The sequence below is a fragment of the Fonsecaea monophora genome (assembly GCF_001642475.1).
Source record: "Fonsecaea monophora strain CBS 269.37 chromosome Unknown Scaff94, whole genome shotgun sequence".
Classification (NCBI taxonomy): Eukaryota; Fungi; Ascomycota; class Eurotiomycetes; order Chaetothyriales; family Herpotrichiellaceae; genus Fonsecaea; species Fonsecaea monophora.
This window is the reverse complement of record NW_019174025.1, coordinates 92803-111873: the sequence shown is the minus strand read 5'-3', so window position 1 is coordinate 111873 and position 19071 is coordinate 92803. Positions and strand designations below refer to the sequence as shown.

Genomic DNA, 19071 nt, shown 5'->3' with positions numbered 1-19071 from the left:
AATCCCATTTGTTCAAATTACACATACGTAGTATCGGATGACGATGGTTGTCTGAATCGCGAATTAAGCCGCTGAAGCAGCACGTTTATCGACTCCGCGAGGACCCTGTCGACGAAGTCCTGCTCCGCAGGCGTAGTGGCTACCTCGCCAAACATGCGTTGATTGATCTCCGACGCTAGAACCACTCGCCCATCGCGTTCAAAAAAGGCAATAAAGTTCTGCACCGTGTCCGCGTGCATGCTGTCGACATACGGATCCAGGGGCAACGGCGAGTTCGGAAACAAGATTTTGTAGATGCCAAACCATGCATCGGAGCGCGTTCGACCTATTTCGCGCCTTTTGATCGCCATCAGTTGATCTTGGGTCATCTTCTCTTCAAAGGGAGAGACGCGCTGCTGACAAGATCTCTCGACAATGTGGGCGTCCAAGACGACTTTCGAGTCAAAAGATGAGAAGCAGGTCGGGCAGTGATGCTCAGGTCGCCGATGGACACGATATAAATGCTGCTTCAAGCGCGGAATGTCTTTGAGAAAACAGCTTGAGCAGCCTCGATAGTTCTGTTCGTGCTCATTGCGTTCTGAATACCGGGCTGGGTCAAATTTCGAGTACGGGCAAGCGAGGAGTCTCGAATCTGTGCCAGTCGGCGAGACGTCCGACGTTCTAGGGACTTTTCTCTTTCTTGACTCGTCCTCCTTGTCATTAGGGCGCGGTCTCTTCTGTGGAGATCTCTCAATTGACGGGGACGTTGTGACAGAGCTTGAAGGAGCATTCCTGTTCGCTTGGCTAGACATGCTCGAGCTAGGACTTGTCTGCGAGGAAGTCTCACCACCATCTCGAGGCCCAGCTGTCTGTCCAAGGTAAAGCGTAACGAGCCGTGAAGCAAGCGATGCCAGCCGCGCGGTTGAGGTAGATACATCACTGAAATTCGTCAAAATGACAGAGTTATCGCCGGCCACAAAAGACGCTTCTCCATCCGATTCGAACCATGGCGAATTCGAGGAGTTCGTCCAGGAAAGAGCGAGAGACGAGGGTAGTTGGCTGGGGGTAGGAATGATAGATTGCTGTGAAGTGGCTATTGGCCACAGTCCCTGACTCAAAGGGACTGTGTCTCCATCATTGAGAAACTCTTCAAACTCTTCAAACCATTTATAGTCACTTTCAGTAAAGGGAATTATTAGCTTATCTCCAATAAAACATCTACATCGAGCTTTACTTACGGTGGCTCTGGAAAATGCTCTTCAGGAGTAGGGTTTTCCGTGCTCAAATCCCTCTGGTCTGGCGCGTCTTTCTCGGGCTCAGCATCGAGAGACGGCGGTAATGTTGGATCTGTCTCGACAGGCAATTTATGATCGGGGTGTTTTGACTTTATGTGATTGTCATAGTAGGACTTGCGAACATATTCGCGTAAACAGCTTGGGACAGGACAAACATATCTCGGTTTCGTTTTGACATTTTGGGGCTTGGTATTTCTGATGCTCGGCGGAGAAGGCTGAGGTGCGGGGGATGGTACTTGGATTTCCTCCAGTTGTAACTTAATTGGTATCAAGGGTAATACATCCGAGGGTACCGAGGATTGCGAGTTCAGATATCCAGAGCTCGAATATCCAGAGCCCCGGTATCCAGAGCTCGAGTATCCAGAGTCCCGATTCCCAGAGCTCGAATATCCAGAGCCCCGATATCCAGAGCTCGAATATCCAGAGTCCCGATTTCCAGAGTCCTGATACTCAGGGGCCCGATATCCAGAGCCCCGATATTCAGAGTCCGGTGAAAGTGCAGTGCGAGTTGTCCCTAGAGGTTCCGATTTGCTGTAGAGGCTTTCGATTGATGTATTCTCATGGTCGTGCTGGTCTGTCCTCTGAATGATTGGGTCGAGAAAATCAAATGACAATGCTGTGTAATACTGCATGAAGTCGTAGTCGTCCATGGTCCTCAGAACTCACCCAATGTGTCTGATGAAGTGTGAACCTCTTGCGAAGGCTGAGCCAAACGTGCTCATAAAGATAGAGAGAGCATCGATGAGGAGCTCGCAACTGGGCAGGCCTTTAATGATATTCACTGAAACGAAACGCTTGTATCGATTCTGCAGCCTCACACCCCTGCGCAGGCTCATGACTGCACAACACACCGTTGTGCGAACTTACTGCGCCGCCGATCCAAAGGTCTGCATGTGGGCTGTGTCGACAGCCAACCGCGTAGAGATGGAGTTGTTGCCACTGGCTGGAGGGGTCCATTCCAGCCAATACTCAGAGAAGTAGTGTACCGAGGCGCGCACCAAAAGCATCGTCAACGCTAGTAATCGAGTGACAAGGTGATCAAAAGAGAACAGAGTATTTCCGTTGCCTTACAACGGCCCCGGAGATATCGGAGCTCAATTCTCAGTGCCTACAGCGTCTATCAAGATTGAGAATATAGATAACGCTACCGCCTATTAGTTCTAACTTATAGCTAAGAGATAGGTATAAGTGTCTATAAGCTTAGAAAATCTTCTGTCATAGTAAGTAGCATTTGTCATTTGAATTAGCGTAGACGGTACTTTTATTGCGCGCCCTCGTAGGCATCACTAATGCGAGATGGAGAGTCCCAAGCGAGTGCTCCAATGCTTCAACATGGGTTGTGCAAATGGTGAGAAATGGGGGTTGATTGGACCGAACTCTGCGAAGGGGAGCAAGGGACATGGACAAATCCACACAGGAAAATCATGTGTCTGACTTGTCACAATGTCACACTGCCTACCCTAGAGAATTGCTGTCAGACAGCAACGTATATTCTCGGGTCGTCCTCTTGATCTTCTCTAAAGTCAGTTGCCATCCAGCATTGATACAATATCATTAACCTGAGGCAAACGGAAATTTCGAACCCACGCTCTTTCTCTGTCGCTTTTTTGTTCTATCGAAAAGCCTTTGGCTCCCCTTCTGTCGTGCTGAAGAAGGTGCAGCTCGGGGAGCACGAGACATTGCAATAATGATACACGTGGCAGAATCGCCGTCGGGCCAAAGATTCCATACTCTCGTTCTTTGACTACGCTCTCAATAGCCCTCGTTCTTCGCTTTCGTGTTTGCGCAACATGTATCACCTGGTTCGCTCCCTGTACCTCTATGCGACCAGCAAGCCCGGTAAGCCCCGCCAACGACAGCTGCGTCTTATCCACGAGGCTGACCTGACCCCCGCGGTAATTAGAGTACTCCATCATCCTCCTGGGCCTTGACAATGCCGGCAAGACCACCCTCCTCTCACAAATAAAAGCCCTTTACAACACCACTGCAGACCCTGTCGCTGGTCAGACAGGCGATGCCCCTGCCTCAGACACCGCAGGCAACACGGTACCCACTGTGGGCCAAAATGTTGCAACGATCGACCTGCCAGAGATGTACTTGAAGATCTGGGATGTTGGCGGGCAAATGAGCTTGAGGAAGTTATGGACAAGCTATTATAAAAGCGCGCATGCGGTAGTGTTTGTTGTGGACAGTACCGACGTAGGGAACGGAGAGATCGACGACGTACCCAAGACCCCCGGATGGCATGGGCGCAAGAAGAGCTATATTGGCAAGGGTGGTGATGAAGATGAACCGCAGACTCCATGGACCCCGATGACGCCCATGACACCAGGATTCTTCGCTTCTGGACTTTCTCAAGGTCGATTGGACGAATGTCGGGCTGTTCTAGAAAGTGTACTCGAAAATGACGATACGGCCGGAATTCCCATCTTGATTTTGGCCAACAAACAGGACAGGGAAGATTGCCTCGAAGTTGTCAGGATCAAGGAAGGCTTCGTGAAGAAAGTGTTTGAAGGCGAGAAGGGAGGCATGGTCCGAGACAGCCGTGTTCTGCCAGTGAGTGCGTTGACAGGGACAGGAGTGAAGGAGGCTGTGGAATGGGTTAAAAGCCGAGTCGTATGGAATAAGGAAAGCCGTCCTCCAGTCATGAGGTGAATACTGTCTATGTGATAACGCATGGAATGCACCATCTTTCCGTTGCAAGATTCTTTCAGCTATCGGCGACCACACCTCCAAGATGCAGCAAGACTCTCAAGCCCTACCCGCCTCAATCTTGAGTAACGCAGCTGCAGTGTCTCGCACAGTCACTTCCAAGGCTGTCCACTCGAACTTGAACACTTCATCTACATCCCTAGTATCGAGCCTCGGGAGTGTCAAAGACGAACCCTCATCATTATCCTCACCGATCCGATCCGAGATATTCAATGCGGACTCCTTCCGCAGCACATCGGCAATCTGATTGAAGATCATAGGATGGCCCACCACAAACCTCTTATTTGCTGCCCCAGGATTTGTGAGAGCACGAATTTGGATTTTGGCGAGATCGCGAACATCAATCTATGTCCAAGCCTAGGTCAGTGGTGATTTCCTCCAAAGCGACCGATTCAATAGTATTTGTGGGTAAGGAGGAGAGGACTCACACAACCTGGGAACGCGGTCGCTGGCACTTTGCCACTTTCACTGTTCTTGCTGTTCATGATGGCATAAATCAGACCATCGCTGAAATTGATCTTCTCCACCCCGGCCACTTTCTGCAGCATGGGGCCAAAGATCAAGGGGGGCATGAAGTTGGTCACCGTGAAGGCAGGTTTCTCTTCTTCCACAAATTTCCACAGGGCCTGTTCTGCGAGCTTTTTGCCAACGCAGTAGGAGATCTGAAAGAGAGGAAGGCAGCGGTGTCAGCGGTTTTTGCTGGAGACTGGGCTCATCCACGCCTCCATAATGTCCCTTAACCCGGACGAAACCAATTCCCAGTGGAAGAAGACAGCAAGGAAAATGAAAGGAAACTCACATAGTTACTGTTCGCTTCCACCGCGGCCTCTCTGCCCAGTGGCAACCACTCCCCGTTTCCGAAAACTCTACTCTTAATATCCTCCTGATCGCCGAGGGTGATTGCATTCAAGCTTCCTGTCACACTCACGGCCTTGACGTTCTTCCCGTACAACTTGGCACTGCGGAGCAAACCCAGATTGCCCAGGACACTGGGCTTCTCGAACGACTCCTCGAAGCTGGTGCTGTCGGGCATATCGACCATGGGCGCCGCAACGTGAACGATGTATTCGATTTCCGGATGTTCTTGAAACACCGAGTCAAAGGCCCCGGGGACGGTGAAGTCTGGGACTGCGTGCACGGCGATTTTCGACGCCGGCCACGACGGGTTGTTGGACAGCAGCGACTCGGCGGACGAGGGGGACCGGACTGCGAGAACAACGTTGTGATTCTGCGCAAGCAGTTCATCGAGGACTGTGGCCCCGACGAATCCCGACCCTCCAGTCAACAGCGTGGTATGGGAGTTCATGCTGATGACAACCGAGGCTTTGGGGGTTGAGATGGAACTGGAACCCTCAGAGTTCAGGCAAGGATAGTTATCAAGTATAGAGGAAAGGCGTGAGAGGAAATAGACTGAATAGAATTTGTTTGACTGAAGCTCTTGATACATACTTATACCCCTGGGATAGACCATTTATCTGGGCGTGCATTGCCTTCACGATCTTCCCTGCCATGGCTCGGCCTAGCATTTCTCAGCACGGAACGATCAACTCAGTCATCTTGCGAATGACGGGGGGCCCAAGAAAAGAGCCCAGCACCATAGAACCGCTTGCTTCAAGTGGATGTCTGGCTGGCGAGAGAATATACCTTCAGGAGCCAAGAGAAGCAAATGCGATGCAGATGTGCTTTGTCAGCCTTTTCGGGGGTTCTCATTGGACCATTTCCGAATTAGGCAGGACGAAGTTGCCATATGAGGAAGAATGAACGCTTCTCCCTTTGCAGAATCATTCTTGTTCTGGAGCTCGCAGCGATTCTCAAATATGAGTTGCATCCCACTCCCAGTTTCAGTCATATCCAGCATTCCTGGTTTTTGTCAAAGCCGATTAATTGTAAATCAACGTTCATTTGGTTGAGCATCATCTCCATGGTGAAGAAACACTACAATAAATTGCAAAATTAGTGCGCACAAGGGGAAAATAAACCAACCTTGGACTTACAGTTTCCGGGCGTTCAAGATCGCTCTCAGCATCCATAGGGTTTGCATGGTCGGCTTCCTCTGTCTCTCTTTTACCGTTGTCGTCCTCCACTTCGCCTGCAGATTTCGGAGCACACGCCTCGCTCTCAGCATTGTTCCACAGTCGTGAGTCCTCCTCAAGCCGTCGTCGCCACTGAACAACGCCTCCCATCATGTCAACCCTCTGTTTGGCATCAGCGAAAAGCTCCTCTGCAGCATCTTGGGCGATGATCCGCCAACGGGAAACCAGAGACTGCACTTCGGCATTCTGCTTCGATCCCTCGATCTGAAGAGCGTGTTCTGCCGTCTGAAGTGACTGACGCAGATGAGTGAGCCTATTGGACAATGTAGTGTACTGCTTCTGGAGATCTCTCAGCGTGGACTCGCCAGGGGACAGTAGAGAAGAGCTTCGCTGGGTCGTGGTGATCCGAGAGTTTGGCCGAATGTCTGGTTTTATGTCTGGGGATAATCGTTGACAATCGGAGAGAAGTGCCGCAGCAGGAACCTGGGTATGGGCTTCTTGAGCAGATGGCTGAGGTTGAGTGTTAGTTGGGCGAAGCGGTGAGCGAAAAGGTTTATTGAGAAATCCACCAGGTTGATGCAACTTTCTTTTTTTCGCCGGATGCATTTCGTTGTCCAGGGGGGTTTACAAAGTAGGCCTTGTCATTCTTGTTCCTAAATTGCCTTCACTGTTATCCTGACCATGGCAGATTCCCGTAGACGGAAGATGCGGAGTAGGCAGAGAAGGAGTCGCTGTTTGATGACCCAACAGGCAGCAGCTCGGCGATGAGGTGGGAAACATTAGTCGATTCCAGTGGTATCGATGATAGCTAGCCTCAGGCGATAAATGCGGCGACCAAGATTTTCAGTGGATTGCTCCTTGGAGGTAAGTGACCGAGGAAACCCAGAAAGTGACTGGCGAAGAAGAGGCCTTTACGAGAAGGAGGCAAAAGGCTAAAAGGCCGCAGGTCGCAGGAGTGGATTTGACCACAGAAAGTGACAAAGGCCGCGCTACCGTATGCGGTTAGCGTAGCTGGGCGCTTTGCTCCTGACTAAAAATGCTGGTGGCTAGGCGGGGCGCTGCACGGACGGACGATCAATGATTCTGTCAGACAGCCAGATTTGAAGCGTTTCGACGCCTGACACGCCCAGGCGCCCACGCCGAGAAATTCAAATGACCCCCCTGCGTTGGCCCAATGCGGGTTCTCGCAACACCAAACCGAAAAACCCTGGTCGCTTCATCCTTCTCTCTTCTAAGAGCGTCTTCGCGTGCCGTGAGCAGCAAACCGCCCTGTGCCCTCTCCTGCTCGCCGCCTCCCGTTCTGCCGTCACACGCGCCCTCACGACCCCTTCAGCCCTCTCACTTTTTCTCTGCGCTCCCCAGATCTGATCTGAGCCAACCCAAACCCAAACCCATAACCACGCAAAAATCCCAAGCCATGCCATCCAGAATGATCCGGCCACTTACACACAAAATCACACGCCAGGTCCAGCTCCAGCACCGTCTTTGTCTCATCCCCTTCAACTCCCATGCCCACCTCATCTTCACTTTTTCTACTTCTCATCATCACCCTTTCTATCCATCAACCTGCACACACCCACCATGACCACTCGTCACCAGTCCATTCCACCCTTACCAACACCACACAACTAAGTTGACCACAATAATAATAACCTAGCACCTCAGCTTCACGCACGCAGGCGAATAATCTCTGCCGCCTTTCTGCTGCCACTAGCACGGGCCTTACTAAAGCCGAACCGTTGAGTGCACACACACCAACCAGCTTGCCTCACACTCGAAAACTCCTACCATTTCCACCTTGACACCCTCCATAATTCCCGTCCATGGCCATGTCTTCGTCCAGTACGGCAGGTCGATCACCGTCAGCCACGGCCAAACCAGACAAGAACAAAAAGCAAGTCAAGATCCTCACACTTAAGTTGTCACCCCAAGTCCTGCGTCGCTTCGAGGAGCCTCCAGCCAAGTCAGAGGAACAGTCGACGGCCTCAGCAGCGTCGTCTCCCCCTGCTACAGTCGAGGAGACATCCACTCTGAAAGTCCCCGAAGTCAATGAAGATGCCTCCGAAGCCGCCTCAACCCCGGCTCCCACATCTGCGGATGCGGCCGATACCTCGAATGGTGATGGCTCGAAGAAGCGCAAAGGAGGTTCGCTGGCAGGCACAAAGAGAAGTCTAGGACAAATGTCTGAGGTGAATGGACTACCAAGACCACGAGGCAAGCCTGGCCCAAAAAAGAAACCCAGACTGTAAGCATACCCAACCTTTGTGCCACAAGTTCCTACACCTTTGTCTTTGATACATTGCTGACTTATCACCTATAGTGAAGATGGCACCATTGATCATGGTGGTGTCAAGGCCTCGACTCCAGCTGGCATCAATATTGGGCACAAGCTGGGCCCAAAAGCTAATCAAGGTGCCATTAACGCCGGCCTTCGTGCTCTCGACCGCTCCGGTAAGCCCTGTCGCAAGTGGAGCAAAAAGCCATTTACTCTCAAGAGTTTTACTGGGGTGGTTTGGGAGCTTGCTTCGTGGCGAGGGCAGGAAAGACCACAAATACTCAACGGTGAAGAGTCAAGCGACACCAACCAGGTCTCACAACAAGGTTCTAGCGACGTCAAACCCAACGAAAGTGACGTCGCCATGGACAGCAATGCTGGCGACCAAGCAGAGCCTATGCTCATGTCGACGCCTGCTGCCAGTTCTCCAGCACCAATGCCACCCCCTTCAGCAGCCATTGCTGCTCAAGGTTGATTGATCGGTCAAAGCACACACTACCACTCACCGTCAAAAGCTAAGTCTTGTCCCTTGGCAGCTTCATATGCGGCAAAAATTGTACGCAGGAACTGGGCTGCGTCTTTCTCGCATTCCAAAAAGTTGGGAATATTTTGGATTCCTGCATTGCCATTATACTAGAGCCGGGGTACAGCTCAAGATGGCACCTTTACAACGTGATTTTCCATACAGCATGGCGTTTTCGGATTCGTCATTATATTTTGGTGCTTATCATCTGCTTGCAAAACGGAATACTATGAATTACAGGGGACTTGTACTACAACAAACAGGGGATCAACTCGTAGCAACAGTGATCGTGGCATGTCTCGAAGAAATGAATGGGGTTTCAGGATCATGTATTTGGGCGTTTCTCTTTCTGTGAGCTGTATGAATAGACAAGAATGAAAACAGTACATGTTCGACACCTCCTCAGCACCACCGAGCTGCTTCGACCAAATGGTGTGATAAGCGGGATGGTGTCAGGCATGATGATGCTGGCGTATTGGGGTCTGGTGCTGCTTTGGTGGAAGTGGCCCCCGCAACTTGCTTAACTAGTGAAAACCCCCTACGTTGCTCAATTGCCACCCAACAGCTTGCCCCATAGGACCTGCACCAAGTATTATTGCATCAGTAACCCCCCCGGAACCCATATCAGCAACGATAACAACATCCGCAATGCCCTTCCAACCCTTTTCTACAGACCACCAGCTGGTACATACTTTGAATCGCCGTCAAATCTGGGCGTGAACCGAGGAGACGACCATGCCTTGAGTCGAATCTTCTGCGGAATCTCTCACGTCTCACTCCCGGACCATACGACCTCCAACATACCCACCCACCGACCAACCGCACCATCTACCGCGTGACCTTTCACCCATTCCATTCTCTCACTCCCTACGAACGCGGCGGTCGACCATCTCCATTCATTATCTCACCCTTCGCTCTGGACCACGATGACTGACGGTACTGGCTCAGGCAGTAATAGCCGATCGAGTCAGTTTGGCGGTAATGTGCCTCGACGTTTGTCATATGCTTCTGTTGCCTCTGGCGCAACGGCGCAGACACTCCACCACCCGACTCGATCGGGAGCGTTTTCCCATCTTGTGTCTGCGACTCCCAGCAGCTCATACCCCCCTCAGTATCAACCAGAACAGCATTATCAAAGACGACATTCGGAGCAAGACCAGGACAGTCTCGGAGTTAACAGCTGGCGGAAGCCCACGCCTCTACCCTCATATTCACGAAAGTTTGCCAATCTAGCGACTTTCGGAATGAACACGATGTCCCCCAATCCCTTCTTCATCCCCTCTTACCTGAGGCATTCTCGATACATGGCAAAGTTGGAAGCGGCCCACAAGGCTAAGGTGAAGAAAGAGCGTGAGCAACCATCGGGAGGGCCTTCCGCGCTCAACTCGTTTCCTACAAGTGCTGGAAATACAAGATTGGCACCCTCCCACCGTGGCATGACTTACGACATAATTGAAAGCAATCCGCCCAAAGAAGAGGACGTGTTACCTCCGTTGCCTTCCAGGTGGAGCGAGCAAGACAAATACCCAGGGTTGGATATAATCGATGGGCAAGACCTGAAATACAGTGGTTCAGTAAGCAAGGCCGATATTGAAGCAGCGTCTGTCAGAACGGATCATGCAATGCCACTTGCTTGCGGGATATACTATTTCGAGGTGGAAATTAAACAGAAGAGCAAGGAGACAGCTATCGCTATTGGGTTTTCCACAAATGAAGCGTCGCTTGAGCGTTTACCGGGCTGGGAGACTCAATCCTGGGGATATCACGGGGATGATGGAAAGATGTTTTTCGGGGAGCATTCAGGTCGAAGCTATGGCCCAACCTTTGGCGCAGGCGATGTCATTGGTTGTGGAATCAACTTCAACACCTGTCAGGCTTTCTTCACCAAGAATGGACAGGATCTCGGTATATGTTTTCGGGAACTGAAAAAGGATGCGAAATTATACCCCACGATTGGTATGAAAAAACACTCGGGCGTGTTGTTAGCAGGCAACTTCGGTCAGCGGCCTTTTGTCTTTGACATTGATGATAAGATGATATCTGAAAAGGCGAATTTGTCAAGAGAGATTGCGAAGGCCAAAACCACATCATTACGGCCGCAAGCGGACGAGGATACCCTGATTCAGGAGTTGGTGGCACATTTCTTAGCTCACGACGGCTATGTCGAAACGGCGAAGGCGTTTGCGGAGGAGATGCGAAGAGAAAAGCAATCGTTGAACAATGCCCTTCCTTCCAACGTGGCGACACCTGGCGATCGGGACGACACTGACGCGGTACACCGACAACGTGAGTGAGATGCTCTCTATTCACTAACCTTGATGCTGACCAATATAGGGATACGGCGTGCAATCCTGTCCGGGGATATCGACCAAGCTCTAGAGATCACTCACGCACAGTTTCCTACCGTTCTAGTAGAAAACCCAGACATTGTTTTCCGGCTCAAATGCCGGAAATGGATCGAACTCATTGGCAAATCGACCGAACTCGATACCTCCAAACATCCAACTGGGCATGAACGGAAAGCGAGCGGCAGACTGGAGAACACCTCCGGGGTAGATGACGATTTCGCCCAAGACATGGAACTTGACGAGCAGCCCAACGGCGACAGTAGCGCTAATGGCGTGGGCAAGTCACGGGCTGATGACGGAGCTTTACAGCACGATCAGCTGCTCAACGAGGCGATGTTGTACGGTCAAGAACTGCATAGGGAGTTCCGCGACGAGGATGGGGATTACGCAAAGACACTGCAGGACATTTTCAGTCTGGTGGCATACGACGACCCCAGAGGCAGTGTGAATGGACATCTCTTGGACCCTGCCGGCAGAGTTACAGTCGCGGAGGAGCTCAACTCTGCCATTCTAGGTAAGCCCTTTACGCCGACCTTTATCATCACTTACTGACGGCTGGCAGTGTCGCTCGGACGTTCCCCCTCAGCTGCCCTGGAGACGGCGTGGAAGCAGACAGAGGCTTTGATCGATGTTCTTAGCGAAGATGGAGGCCCAGCTGCATTCGCCAATCTCCAAGCAACGTTCTCGTCTTGACCACCGCTAGCGAAGTCGGTGGTTTACTATCGTCGTATCACCTCATAGGAGGCCTATCTGGTCGTGCAGCATTGCCCGGGGGTTGGGAGGACTCAGCAGAATGGTGCTACGCTCTATGGATCTGTTGTTCATCGGGGACTTTGTTGGCAGCGGACATTCATCTCATGGCAGGCGGCGCTCGCGAGTTGAGGGATTACCGAATAGTTTTGACCGCCTCAGAACGGAGTTACGAGTCCCATAGGGCATGGGCAGGGAACATGGAATATACTCTCCACATGTATTCAATTTGTACCGCATGATAGACGAAAGTATCGGCAACGCTAAGAAATGGCTGACCCGAGCCAAGTTTTGCAATTTGTCTGTCACCTTTTATGCAACAACAGCATTCGCTGCCGCCGCCGCTGCTTGTAGTCCTGCTACTTTGCCCTCGAGCACGCAACCCAATGCTCTCTCCAATGCCACCACAAACGCTACCTGGATCTGCGCGTCGGACTGCTCCTCGACGAGCTGTTCCTCGTTCAGTTTCCTTTCGTGCAATCCCATGTCTCCGAGCTGTTTGTTCCGGTGAACCTCGTCGATGATCATGGCCCGCAACTGCTCTGCGTCGTCGACGGGGATACCCACCTTTCTGACCGCGTCGAGGGCCTTTGAGTCCGCATACGGCCATACGGCACCGCCCCACCCGTCCACGCACTGGACCCTGCGACAGAAGATTTCGCCGCCCGTGACGGCCAGGCCGGGCACCGTGGACTTGATGTGCTCAATGACCCCGTGCGGCCCGCCATCATTCGCCTCCTCGGCGAGCTGGAACATGGTCTCGGAGTCGCTGTAGAGCTCTGCGGTGCGGAAGACGTACGACGCCGTCTTCTGGCGGTGTTGCGTCCGCGCTGCTTCGAGGGCGTCCCACACCCCCTGCTCCCCTGCCGAGATGATGGCCTCGGGCGTGTCCAGGCTGAAGGGTTCGTTGAGCAGGGTGCGGATGCTTCTCATGCCCAGAGTGTGGGAGAGGGGCTTGGAGAGCATGTGTGCGCAAAGCAGGTGCTCAAAGGGCGTGAAACTTGCTGGGGATGTCAGAGAATAGGACTTGTACCCTTTGGCCGTCCTCCCGGCGTCGTCGAGTTCGTCCGCGGGAAAACAATAGGGCATCGCTGGGCCGGAGAGAAGGAATTTGAGGAGTTGTTTTGGCGAAGCCGCAGTCTCGGTGTTGCGAGGTGGACCTTGTCGTGGCACCTTGGTGTCTGCTTCAGACTGGGAGGAATCAGTCGGCGGATCCTTGCGCTTCTGGCCAGCATGTGCAGAATCTTCGTTTGGCTCCTTGTGCTCTGGCTTCGTATCCTTCTCCCCTTGATCTTCGAGGTCGGCATCAGCGACTGGCTCTGGTTCCTCGAGCGAAGCGTTATTCTCCTCTTCGGCCTCTTCCTCGGCCTCTTTCTCCTTGTGCGCCATCACGAGATGTATGTCGTAGAGTAGCAGATGGAGGTTAATTCAAAGGCAACAATGAGCTCCCCGTTGTTTCTGGACCCAGAGACACATTGAAAATCTAGAGACCTAACACATTTTTCATCCTACATCTTCTCATCTTGCTTTCGTGTCCACTCGCTAGGAACCCCAATGGGATAGTCATGACGTATAAGAGGAGGGGACCTGGGGAAAGTTTCAATAGCGGGCGACATGAGCGGAAGGCCGATGACCTGTCAAAGTCCGTGATGGCTTGAAAGAGCCTCCCCACCGAGGATTTCCACAGGGTGATATGTATTCTGGCCTTTAAAGTACGTATCCTCGGCGGATGAACGTGTATAGGACGTGTCGGGACGCACAAGCGGCATAATCCCTTCTTTTTGGCTTTCGCTAGACTGCGGTTGAGAGGTGCGGGTGTGTTCAATTGACCGAGGGCCCACGGCGCTTCTCGCATGCCGCCTCCTCGCTACTGAAAGCGATCACGGCTATGTGCCGAGTGTGAGGTACATGGTTGGTTGGTCGGCAGGGGTCGAAGGTCTAGACACGACAATCAGGTTCATACGATTCCTTTTCGGCTGCATTCTGGCCCATCGTGCCAGCGAATCAATGAGAGCTCGATAGCGAGGCGGGATATGCCTTGAGGTAGTACGATGTTTGGTGAGGTCCTGAAGGGCGTGGATATCAAAGAGCGCAGGCCATTAGAATCCACTTGTGAATGGCGAGTACCTACGAGGACATCAGGTACCTAGCTAAGTATGAGGTCCAGGCGGCCCTGGCGACCATGATCAAGACTAGGTGCCACTCAGGTGCGTCTAGCTAACGTTGACTGGGGGAGGCTCTCCAGGCCCAAGCATCCCTCAGGTCTCACACCAGATCCAATGACCACCTATTTCACTTTGCTTCAGAAGTACCTCGTCCAAGCACAAGATACCTTTCGCAGTGGTACCCGCGTTTACCTTTGGCGCTGCTAAAGCGTGCTCACACTCAACCCTCCAAGGAGTGAGGAGAAAAGAATTTAAATACCTGGGAGAGCTTTGGTCTCTTTACGATGTGCCTGGGCTTTAGACGTTCATCTGCACGATTTAACCTTAGGTTCATATCTCGAAACTTTTTCCGGGTCATCATGTTACTGGATACCGGGACACCACCTGAAGAAGAGTGGGAGCATCTTGCGAAGAGGTTGCAAACCCCAGCTGCGGATGGATCCAGCGGGCACCTCAGTTACCTACCTGGATACTTGGCACCCACTTGGTTAGGCAGGTGGTTGGCTCTAGCGTCCCTCCCCCGGACATTCTTAGTCCCGACACCTCTACCGAGTACTGAATTCTGGGGGGAGTTCAAGGGCAACCCTTGCCCCAAACCTTGGCCCCAACGGCCACCCAAGGACCATTTGTGCACATATCTACTGTCCTTATGAAGCACAAGTGCCACTCGCAGCCACCAGCTTGCTCCCCGTTGTCCCCCCACGAAAAACCCTCCCCGCCGCCAAGCTCGGGGCCAGATCTCATGAAATTGTCAGTTTCTTTCTTGCCTCGGTGTCCTACATACCTTTCCCCCAAACCCACCTCTACTCCCGACCTTATTTCAACCCATCTTAGTTGTTAGTTTGATTCCAGGACACAGCAGACATCAGTCGAACTCTGAACCATGGAACCACAAGGAGACGATATGTCTCCTCCTACCCAAACGAGCACTACTACCTCGAGAGCAAGTAGGATGTCCCCTGCACGGCTTGCGAGAAAAAGAAAAGCCGACCGGGAATCGCAAAAAGCCTCCCGCCTGAAACAGAAAAACTATATCGCGCATCTGGAGGCCCTAGTCAAGTCGTTGGATGCTTCTGCGGGCTCTGAGCCTGTCGAGCTGCTCAAACGTCAAGGCGCCGAAAATATCGAGATCAAGAAGGCCCTCACCACCATCTGCAGGATCGCCCAAACGGCCCTGGGCGTCGAAGTGGGCGACGGTCAATATATGGGCACTTCGTCTTCGCCCGAGCCAATGACAGATCAAGCAAACGTCAAAGAGATGAAGCATGATCCCCCGAAAATCAGCGAAATCCAGCCGTTTCAGCCGACCAAGATGGATTACGAGACGGAACCTGGCAAATGCGTGGGTGAAACAGACGCGACTCTCCATCCCATCGTTTCCCAAACAGATGGTGCCGGGTTTTCATCAATGTTTACAGGAGAGGACGCAGATCTGGGAGAGTTCATTCACGACGACCTTCTGGACTTTTCGGTCCGGGAGCCGGTCGCTCCCCAGACCTTCGAGTCGTCAGACATTCTCTATGTCAGAGAATCAACGTCCATGAATGAACCGACCCCTAACTCTTGGCCGTTTCCGCCCATCTCGGAATCTTTACTTATACGCTCCCTCCGAACGGGGGCTGGAGGCCGGGATTGGGTAACTACGGTGAACCTGCTGGCTTCCCCGGTTTTGTACCCACTTGAACCACCGGAGGATGCGCTCGATGGAGATATTGCAATTACAGCAGTCCTGCGTGGCTGGAACGCTGTCGAGGCACGAGGGCCACTGGATCATGGGTGGAAGGTACTTCGCGAAGTTGACCAAACCATTTTTCCCAGATGTGGTATTGCGGAAAGAATGGCCGTCTTGCGGATGATGAGGCTGATGTGCCAGGTACGATCTTGCAACCCTAGGAAAAAACCGTTTTCTCTCTCCACATACATTGCTCACTGACGGACCTACAACAGTACGTGACGACGGCTGAACAGCGACCAGAGCTACCACATTTTATGCTAAGACGGTTCGTGACAGTCTATGCCTTGCCGTCATCGTCCTGCGCTTTACTAATTGCTGCTTTATTATAGCCCGTGTCAAGAACACATCAAGCATCATCCAATGATTGATTATCTCGTCTGGTAAGGGTCTATGTCTCCCTCTATCAGTCACATCAACTCGGTGCTTGCCGAGGTGGATGGGCAAAAACGACTTGTTCTGACTGACAAGTGCAAAAGGCCCGGAGTCCGCGAAAGATTGATCTTCTCACCACACAAGTTCGCTGCCAATGCAGACCGATACGCTGAGCTTTTCAGCTCCAACTTTCGCTTTCTGTGGCCGTTCGAGCCCGAGGACATCTACTACCGGGACCCAGACACCGGCCTATATGCATTCTCGGAGCAGTTTATCGGGCGCACAGAGGATCTCGCCTGCTGGACAATGCACAATGACTATTTCGTCGCCTTGCCAGAGTTACGCGGCGATATACCCGGGTTCCCGCAAACTTCCATTTACACCCTGCAACCTTCGGTGTCACAACAGGCCGTGGTCGTTCAGCGAAAGACTTTGACGAGGCCGGGAGACAGCCAGGAGTCTTCACAGAGCGAGAAGTGCTCGGTCAACATGGACTTTGCTCATACCATGTGGGGGAGAATGCCACAAGTGTCTTGAAGGGATTGGCATGCTGGAGACGAGGAGTAGAATACGAATATACGATACCCACTATGATTCTCGAAAGTCTCTCATGATTTAAGATCATCGTTTGTTTATCGGTGACCAATAGCATGGCCTTATCAAGGTCTAGTCCTTGTTTAACTTGTGCCTATGTCACGCCCCAGGCCCTATGTTCAGCTACATGGTTTAAATGGTCGTCCTCGAATCCACCACTATCCACCTTCACGACCCTGGTTCTCCTTAGTCCTTCAGGGAAAGTCCTGCACTTGAGTGATCTGAGCGTGGCTCCTTGTCAATCACTTCCGTATCCTCTCCACTACCCGGTAAGCCAGGATTTCAAGGCTCTTTCGCTTTCTCCTTGACATGTTTTGGGCACTTCCGGCTACCAGACCGACCGACTTGGCCAATGCTTGTCTCTAGCTAAGCACGTCGCCACAACCGCCTGGAAGGTCCCAATTTTATGTCCCCCCATCAGTTTAGTTGAAGCGGAAAGGACAGCCAATGATCGCGGCACCTCCTTCGGCGGCGTACGATCTCATCGCCTCTGCCTCTTTCAGGACGGCATCCCGCGACATGTTCTCGAACTTGGCAGGGCCCAGCTCCTCGGGCAGGTAGCCCTCGCTCTTGAATTTCGGGCCGGGGATGTATTGAGAGCCACCAGACAGCAGTGCCGAGAGTTTGTGCCACACGGTGTCCTTGACGTACCAGGGCTCGATGCTCTGCTGTTTCACCGGGTGGAGACGGCCGGATTTCTTGTCCGCTTTGGCCAGAGGATCGATCGGTCGCAGGCGCGGGAGGAACAAGTTGCGCACCACGAAGGCGCGGAGCCGGAAGAACCGGTAGACAAAGACCTCGATGGTGCGCGAGGCGGCGGGGTATCCCAACGCGTTGCGCGTCCTCTCCTCCAGCAGGGCCATCATGACTTTGCGGAAGAAGCCGCGCAGCGGGGGCGAGACGTGCTTGAGGAAAAAGTCGACCGAGACGTCGGCGCATTTGCGGTTGTTGTCCGAGTAGACCATGGCCGTCTGCTCGTATTCCTCGGTCCACTCGGCCAGCTTCTCGATGGTCGGCGGGATGTCCTTGATGCCCATGCGGTTGCCGACTTCCTTCCAGTAGACGAACATGGCGACCTGTTCCAGGTACGTCAGCTTGCGCCACTCGTACGTGTTGACCCAGCGGATGCCCTCCATGATGTTGACTCCGAGAGTGTGCAGCATCTCGGGCTGCGTGATCTTGTCACCGTACTGCCGGTGTATCCAGTTCATCTTGGCGAGGGCTCGCGACCCGCGCTCGCTGTCCATGGACCCGACGACAAACTCGGTCGTGATGAGCGCCGTGTCGTTGATGCGTCGCCCCACGTTGGGGCAGGCGCTCAGTTGACGCGTCTTTGCGAGCAGCTCGGTCCCCGAGGCGATGGCGAATGTCTTGAGGAGTGAGAACTGTCCGCTGAACGCAAAGATAAAAGGGCAGTCGTAGAGCATGGACAGGTGCATGATCTTGTGTGCCGCCTTGTAGTCCATGGCATAGGGCTCCTTGAGGAGATGGGCATACTCGCGTTCCAGCTTGCGCAGCGCGCGGAAGCGCAAGGCTCGGACGAGAATCAGATATCCGAGGACGCCGATGGCTATGGTCCACGCGTATGGAAAGTCGTGGAGGGCTGCTACCTTGGGGAGGCGCAGGGACAGGAAGTCCACGGCGTCTGCTTGGACTCCCATAGTGATAGTGACCGGGGTGGTTTCAAACGAGGTGTGATCACCCACCACGAAGCGTAGAAAATATGTTAGTTTTTTATGAAGATGACGCTTTTGGCAAAAGGCTTCGTGTTCGTGAAGCCTCAAACCCTGCTTTGTATGTATACATTATGTACCCATACTCGTGGCTAGACATGTTGTCACGGACAGAGTCTCCTTGACACGCCGGCACTGAGCAGTCCCGGAGCCGATGGGACCCGTACCCTGTCAATACAATGCACTCGAGACCATCGGAACATGTTGAAATACGAGATCCAGACTGCATAGGTCCAAGTCAAGCAGTCGACGTCAAGCTTGTGTACCGCCAAGCAACGACCATGTCAGAGAGACGGAGTCAACCAAGCCCCACCAAGATCCAGAAGTGGGTGTAATCAAGGCTTATGCTATTGGCTGTTTCTTTAGTCGTATGTGGGTACCATCACTAGTGCGGACCCCCTATCCGTAAGAAGGTGCTTTGGGTACTCGTACTTGTGTTCTCGAGTCTCAACCTGGGCTCTCACATCGAAGGACTCGGTACACGTCTTAAACGTCGGGTTTGCGTAGATACACATTCCGGTCCCACTGCAGCTGCTCACACCCCGTCCGCGGCCTTT

General features: G+C 52.7%; 9 protein-coding genes across 9 annotated transcripts; 4 read left to right on the top strand and 5 right to left on the bottom strand.

The window, feature by feature from the left end:
• Window positions 1-17: 17 nt before the first annotated feature.
• AYO21_09503 (hypothetical protein) lies at window positions 18-1924 on the bottom strand (the record flags this gene model as incomplete). The annotated part of the gene is made up of 2 exons (XM_022659437.1): window positions 18-1155; window positions 1218-1924. 2 exons carry the CDS (start codon window positions 1922-1924, stop codon window positions 18-20), a joined length of 1845 nt encoding a protein of 614 aa, XP_022508290.1.
• Window positions 1925-3064: 1140 nt separating this feature from the next.
• Window positions 3065-3929, top strand: AYO21_09502 (hypothetical protein; the record flags this gene model as incomplete). The annotated part of the gene is made up of 2 exons (XM_022659436.1): window positions 3065-3113; window positions 3178-3929. The coding sequence occupies 2 exons, from the start codon at window positions 3065-3067 to the stop codon at window positions 3927-3929; spliced, it is 801 nt and encodes a 266-aa protein (XP_022508289.1).
• Window positions 3930-4025: 96 nt separating this feature from the next.
• On the bottom strand, window positions 4026-5497 carry AYO21_09501 (hypothetical protein; the record flags this gene model as incomplete). The annotated part of the gene is made up of 4 exons (XM_022659435.1): window positions 4026-4331; window positions 4415-4648; window positions 4786-5329; window positions 5436-5497. The coding sequence occupies 4 exons, from the start codon at window positions 5495-5497 to the stop codon at window positions 4026-4028; spliced, it is 1146 nt and encodes a 381-aa protein (XP_022508288.1).
• A 334-nt stretch (window positions 5498-5831) lies between these two features.
• Window positions 5832-6625, bottom strand: AYO21_09500 (hypothetical protein; the record flags this gene model as incomplete). The annotated part of the gene is made up of 2 exons (XM_022659434.1): window positions 5832-5921; window positions 5981-6625. The coding sequence occupies 2 exons, from the start codon at window positions 6623-6625 to the stop codon at window positions 5832-5834; spliced, it is 735 nt and encodes a 244-aa protein (XP_022508287.1).
• Window positions 6626-7842: 1217 nt separating this feature from the next.
• On the top strand, window positions 7843-8769 carry AYO21_09499 (hypothetical protein; the record flags this gene model as incomplete). The annotated part of the gene is made up of 2 exons (XM_022659433.1): window positions 7843-8264; window positions 8340-8769. 2 exons carry the CDS (start codon window positions 7843-7845, stop codon window positions 8767-8769), a joined length of 852 nt encoding a protein of 283 aa, XP_022508286.1.
• A 974-nt stretch (window positions 8770-9743) lies between these two features.
• AYO21_09498 (hypothetical protein) lies at window positions 9744-11858 on the top strand (the record flags this gene model as incomplete). Its single annotated transcript, XM_022659432.1, has 3 exons — window positions 9744-11103; window positions 11152-11679; window positions 11728-11858. The coding sequence occupies 3 exons, from the start codon at window positions 9744-9746 to the stop codon at window positions 11856-11858; spliced, it is 2019 nt and encodes a 672-aa protein (XP_022508285.1).
• Window positions 11859-12227: 369 nt separating this feature from the next.
• AYO21_09497 (hypothetical protein) lies at window positions 12228-13304 on the bottom strand (the record flags this gene model as incomplete). Its single annotated transcript, XM_022659431.1, has 1 exon — window positions 12228-13304. One exon carries the CDS (start codon window positions 13302-13304, stop codon window positions 12228-12230), a length of 1077 nt encoding a protein of 358 aa, XP_022508284.1.
• Window positions 13305-15032: 1728 nt separating this feature from the next.
• On the top strand, window positions 15033-16724 carry AYO21_09496 (hypothetical protein; the record flags this gene model as incomplete). Its single annotated transcript, XM_022659430.1, has 4 exons — window positions 15033-15953; window positions 16028-16080; window positions 16145-16195; window positions 16292-16724. 4 exons carry the CDS (start codon window positions 15033-15035, stop codon window positions 16722-16724), a joined length of 1458 nt encoding a protein of 485 aa, XP_022508283.1.
• A 479-nt stretch (window positions 16725-17203) lies between these two features.
• Window positions 17204-18442, bottom strand: AYO21_09495 (hypothetical protein; the record flags this gene model as incomplete). Its single annotated transcript, XM_022659429.1, has 1 exon — window positions 17204-18442. The coding sequence occupies one exon, from the start codon at window positions 18440-18442 to the stop codon at window positions 17204-17206; it is 1239 nt and encodes a 412-aa protein (XP_022508282.1).
• Between the last annotated feature and the right edge of the window lie 629 nt (window positions 18443-19071).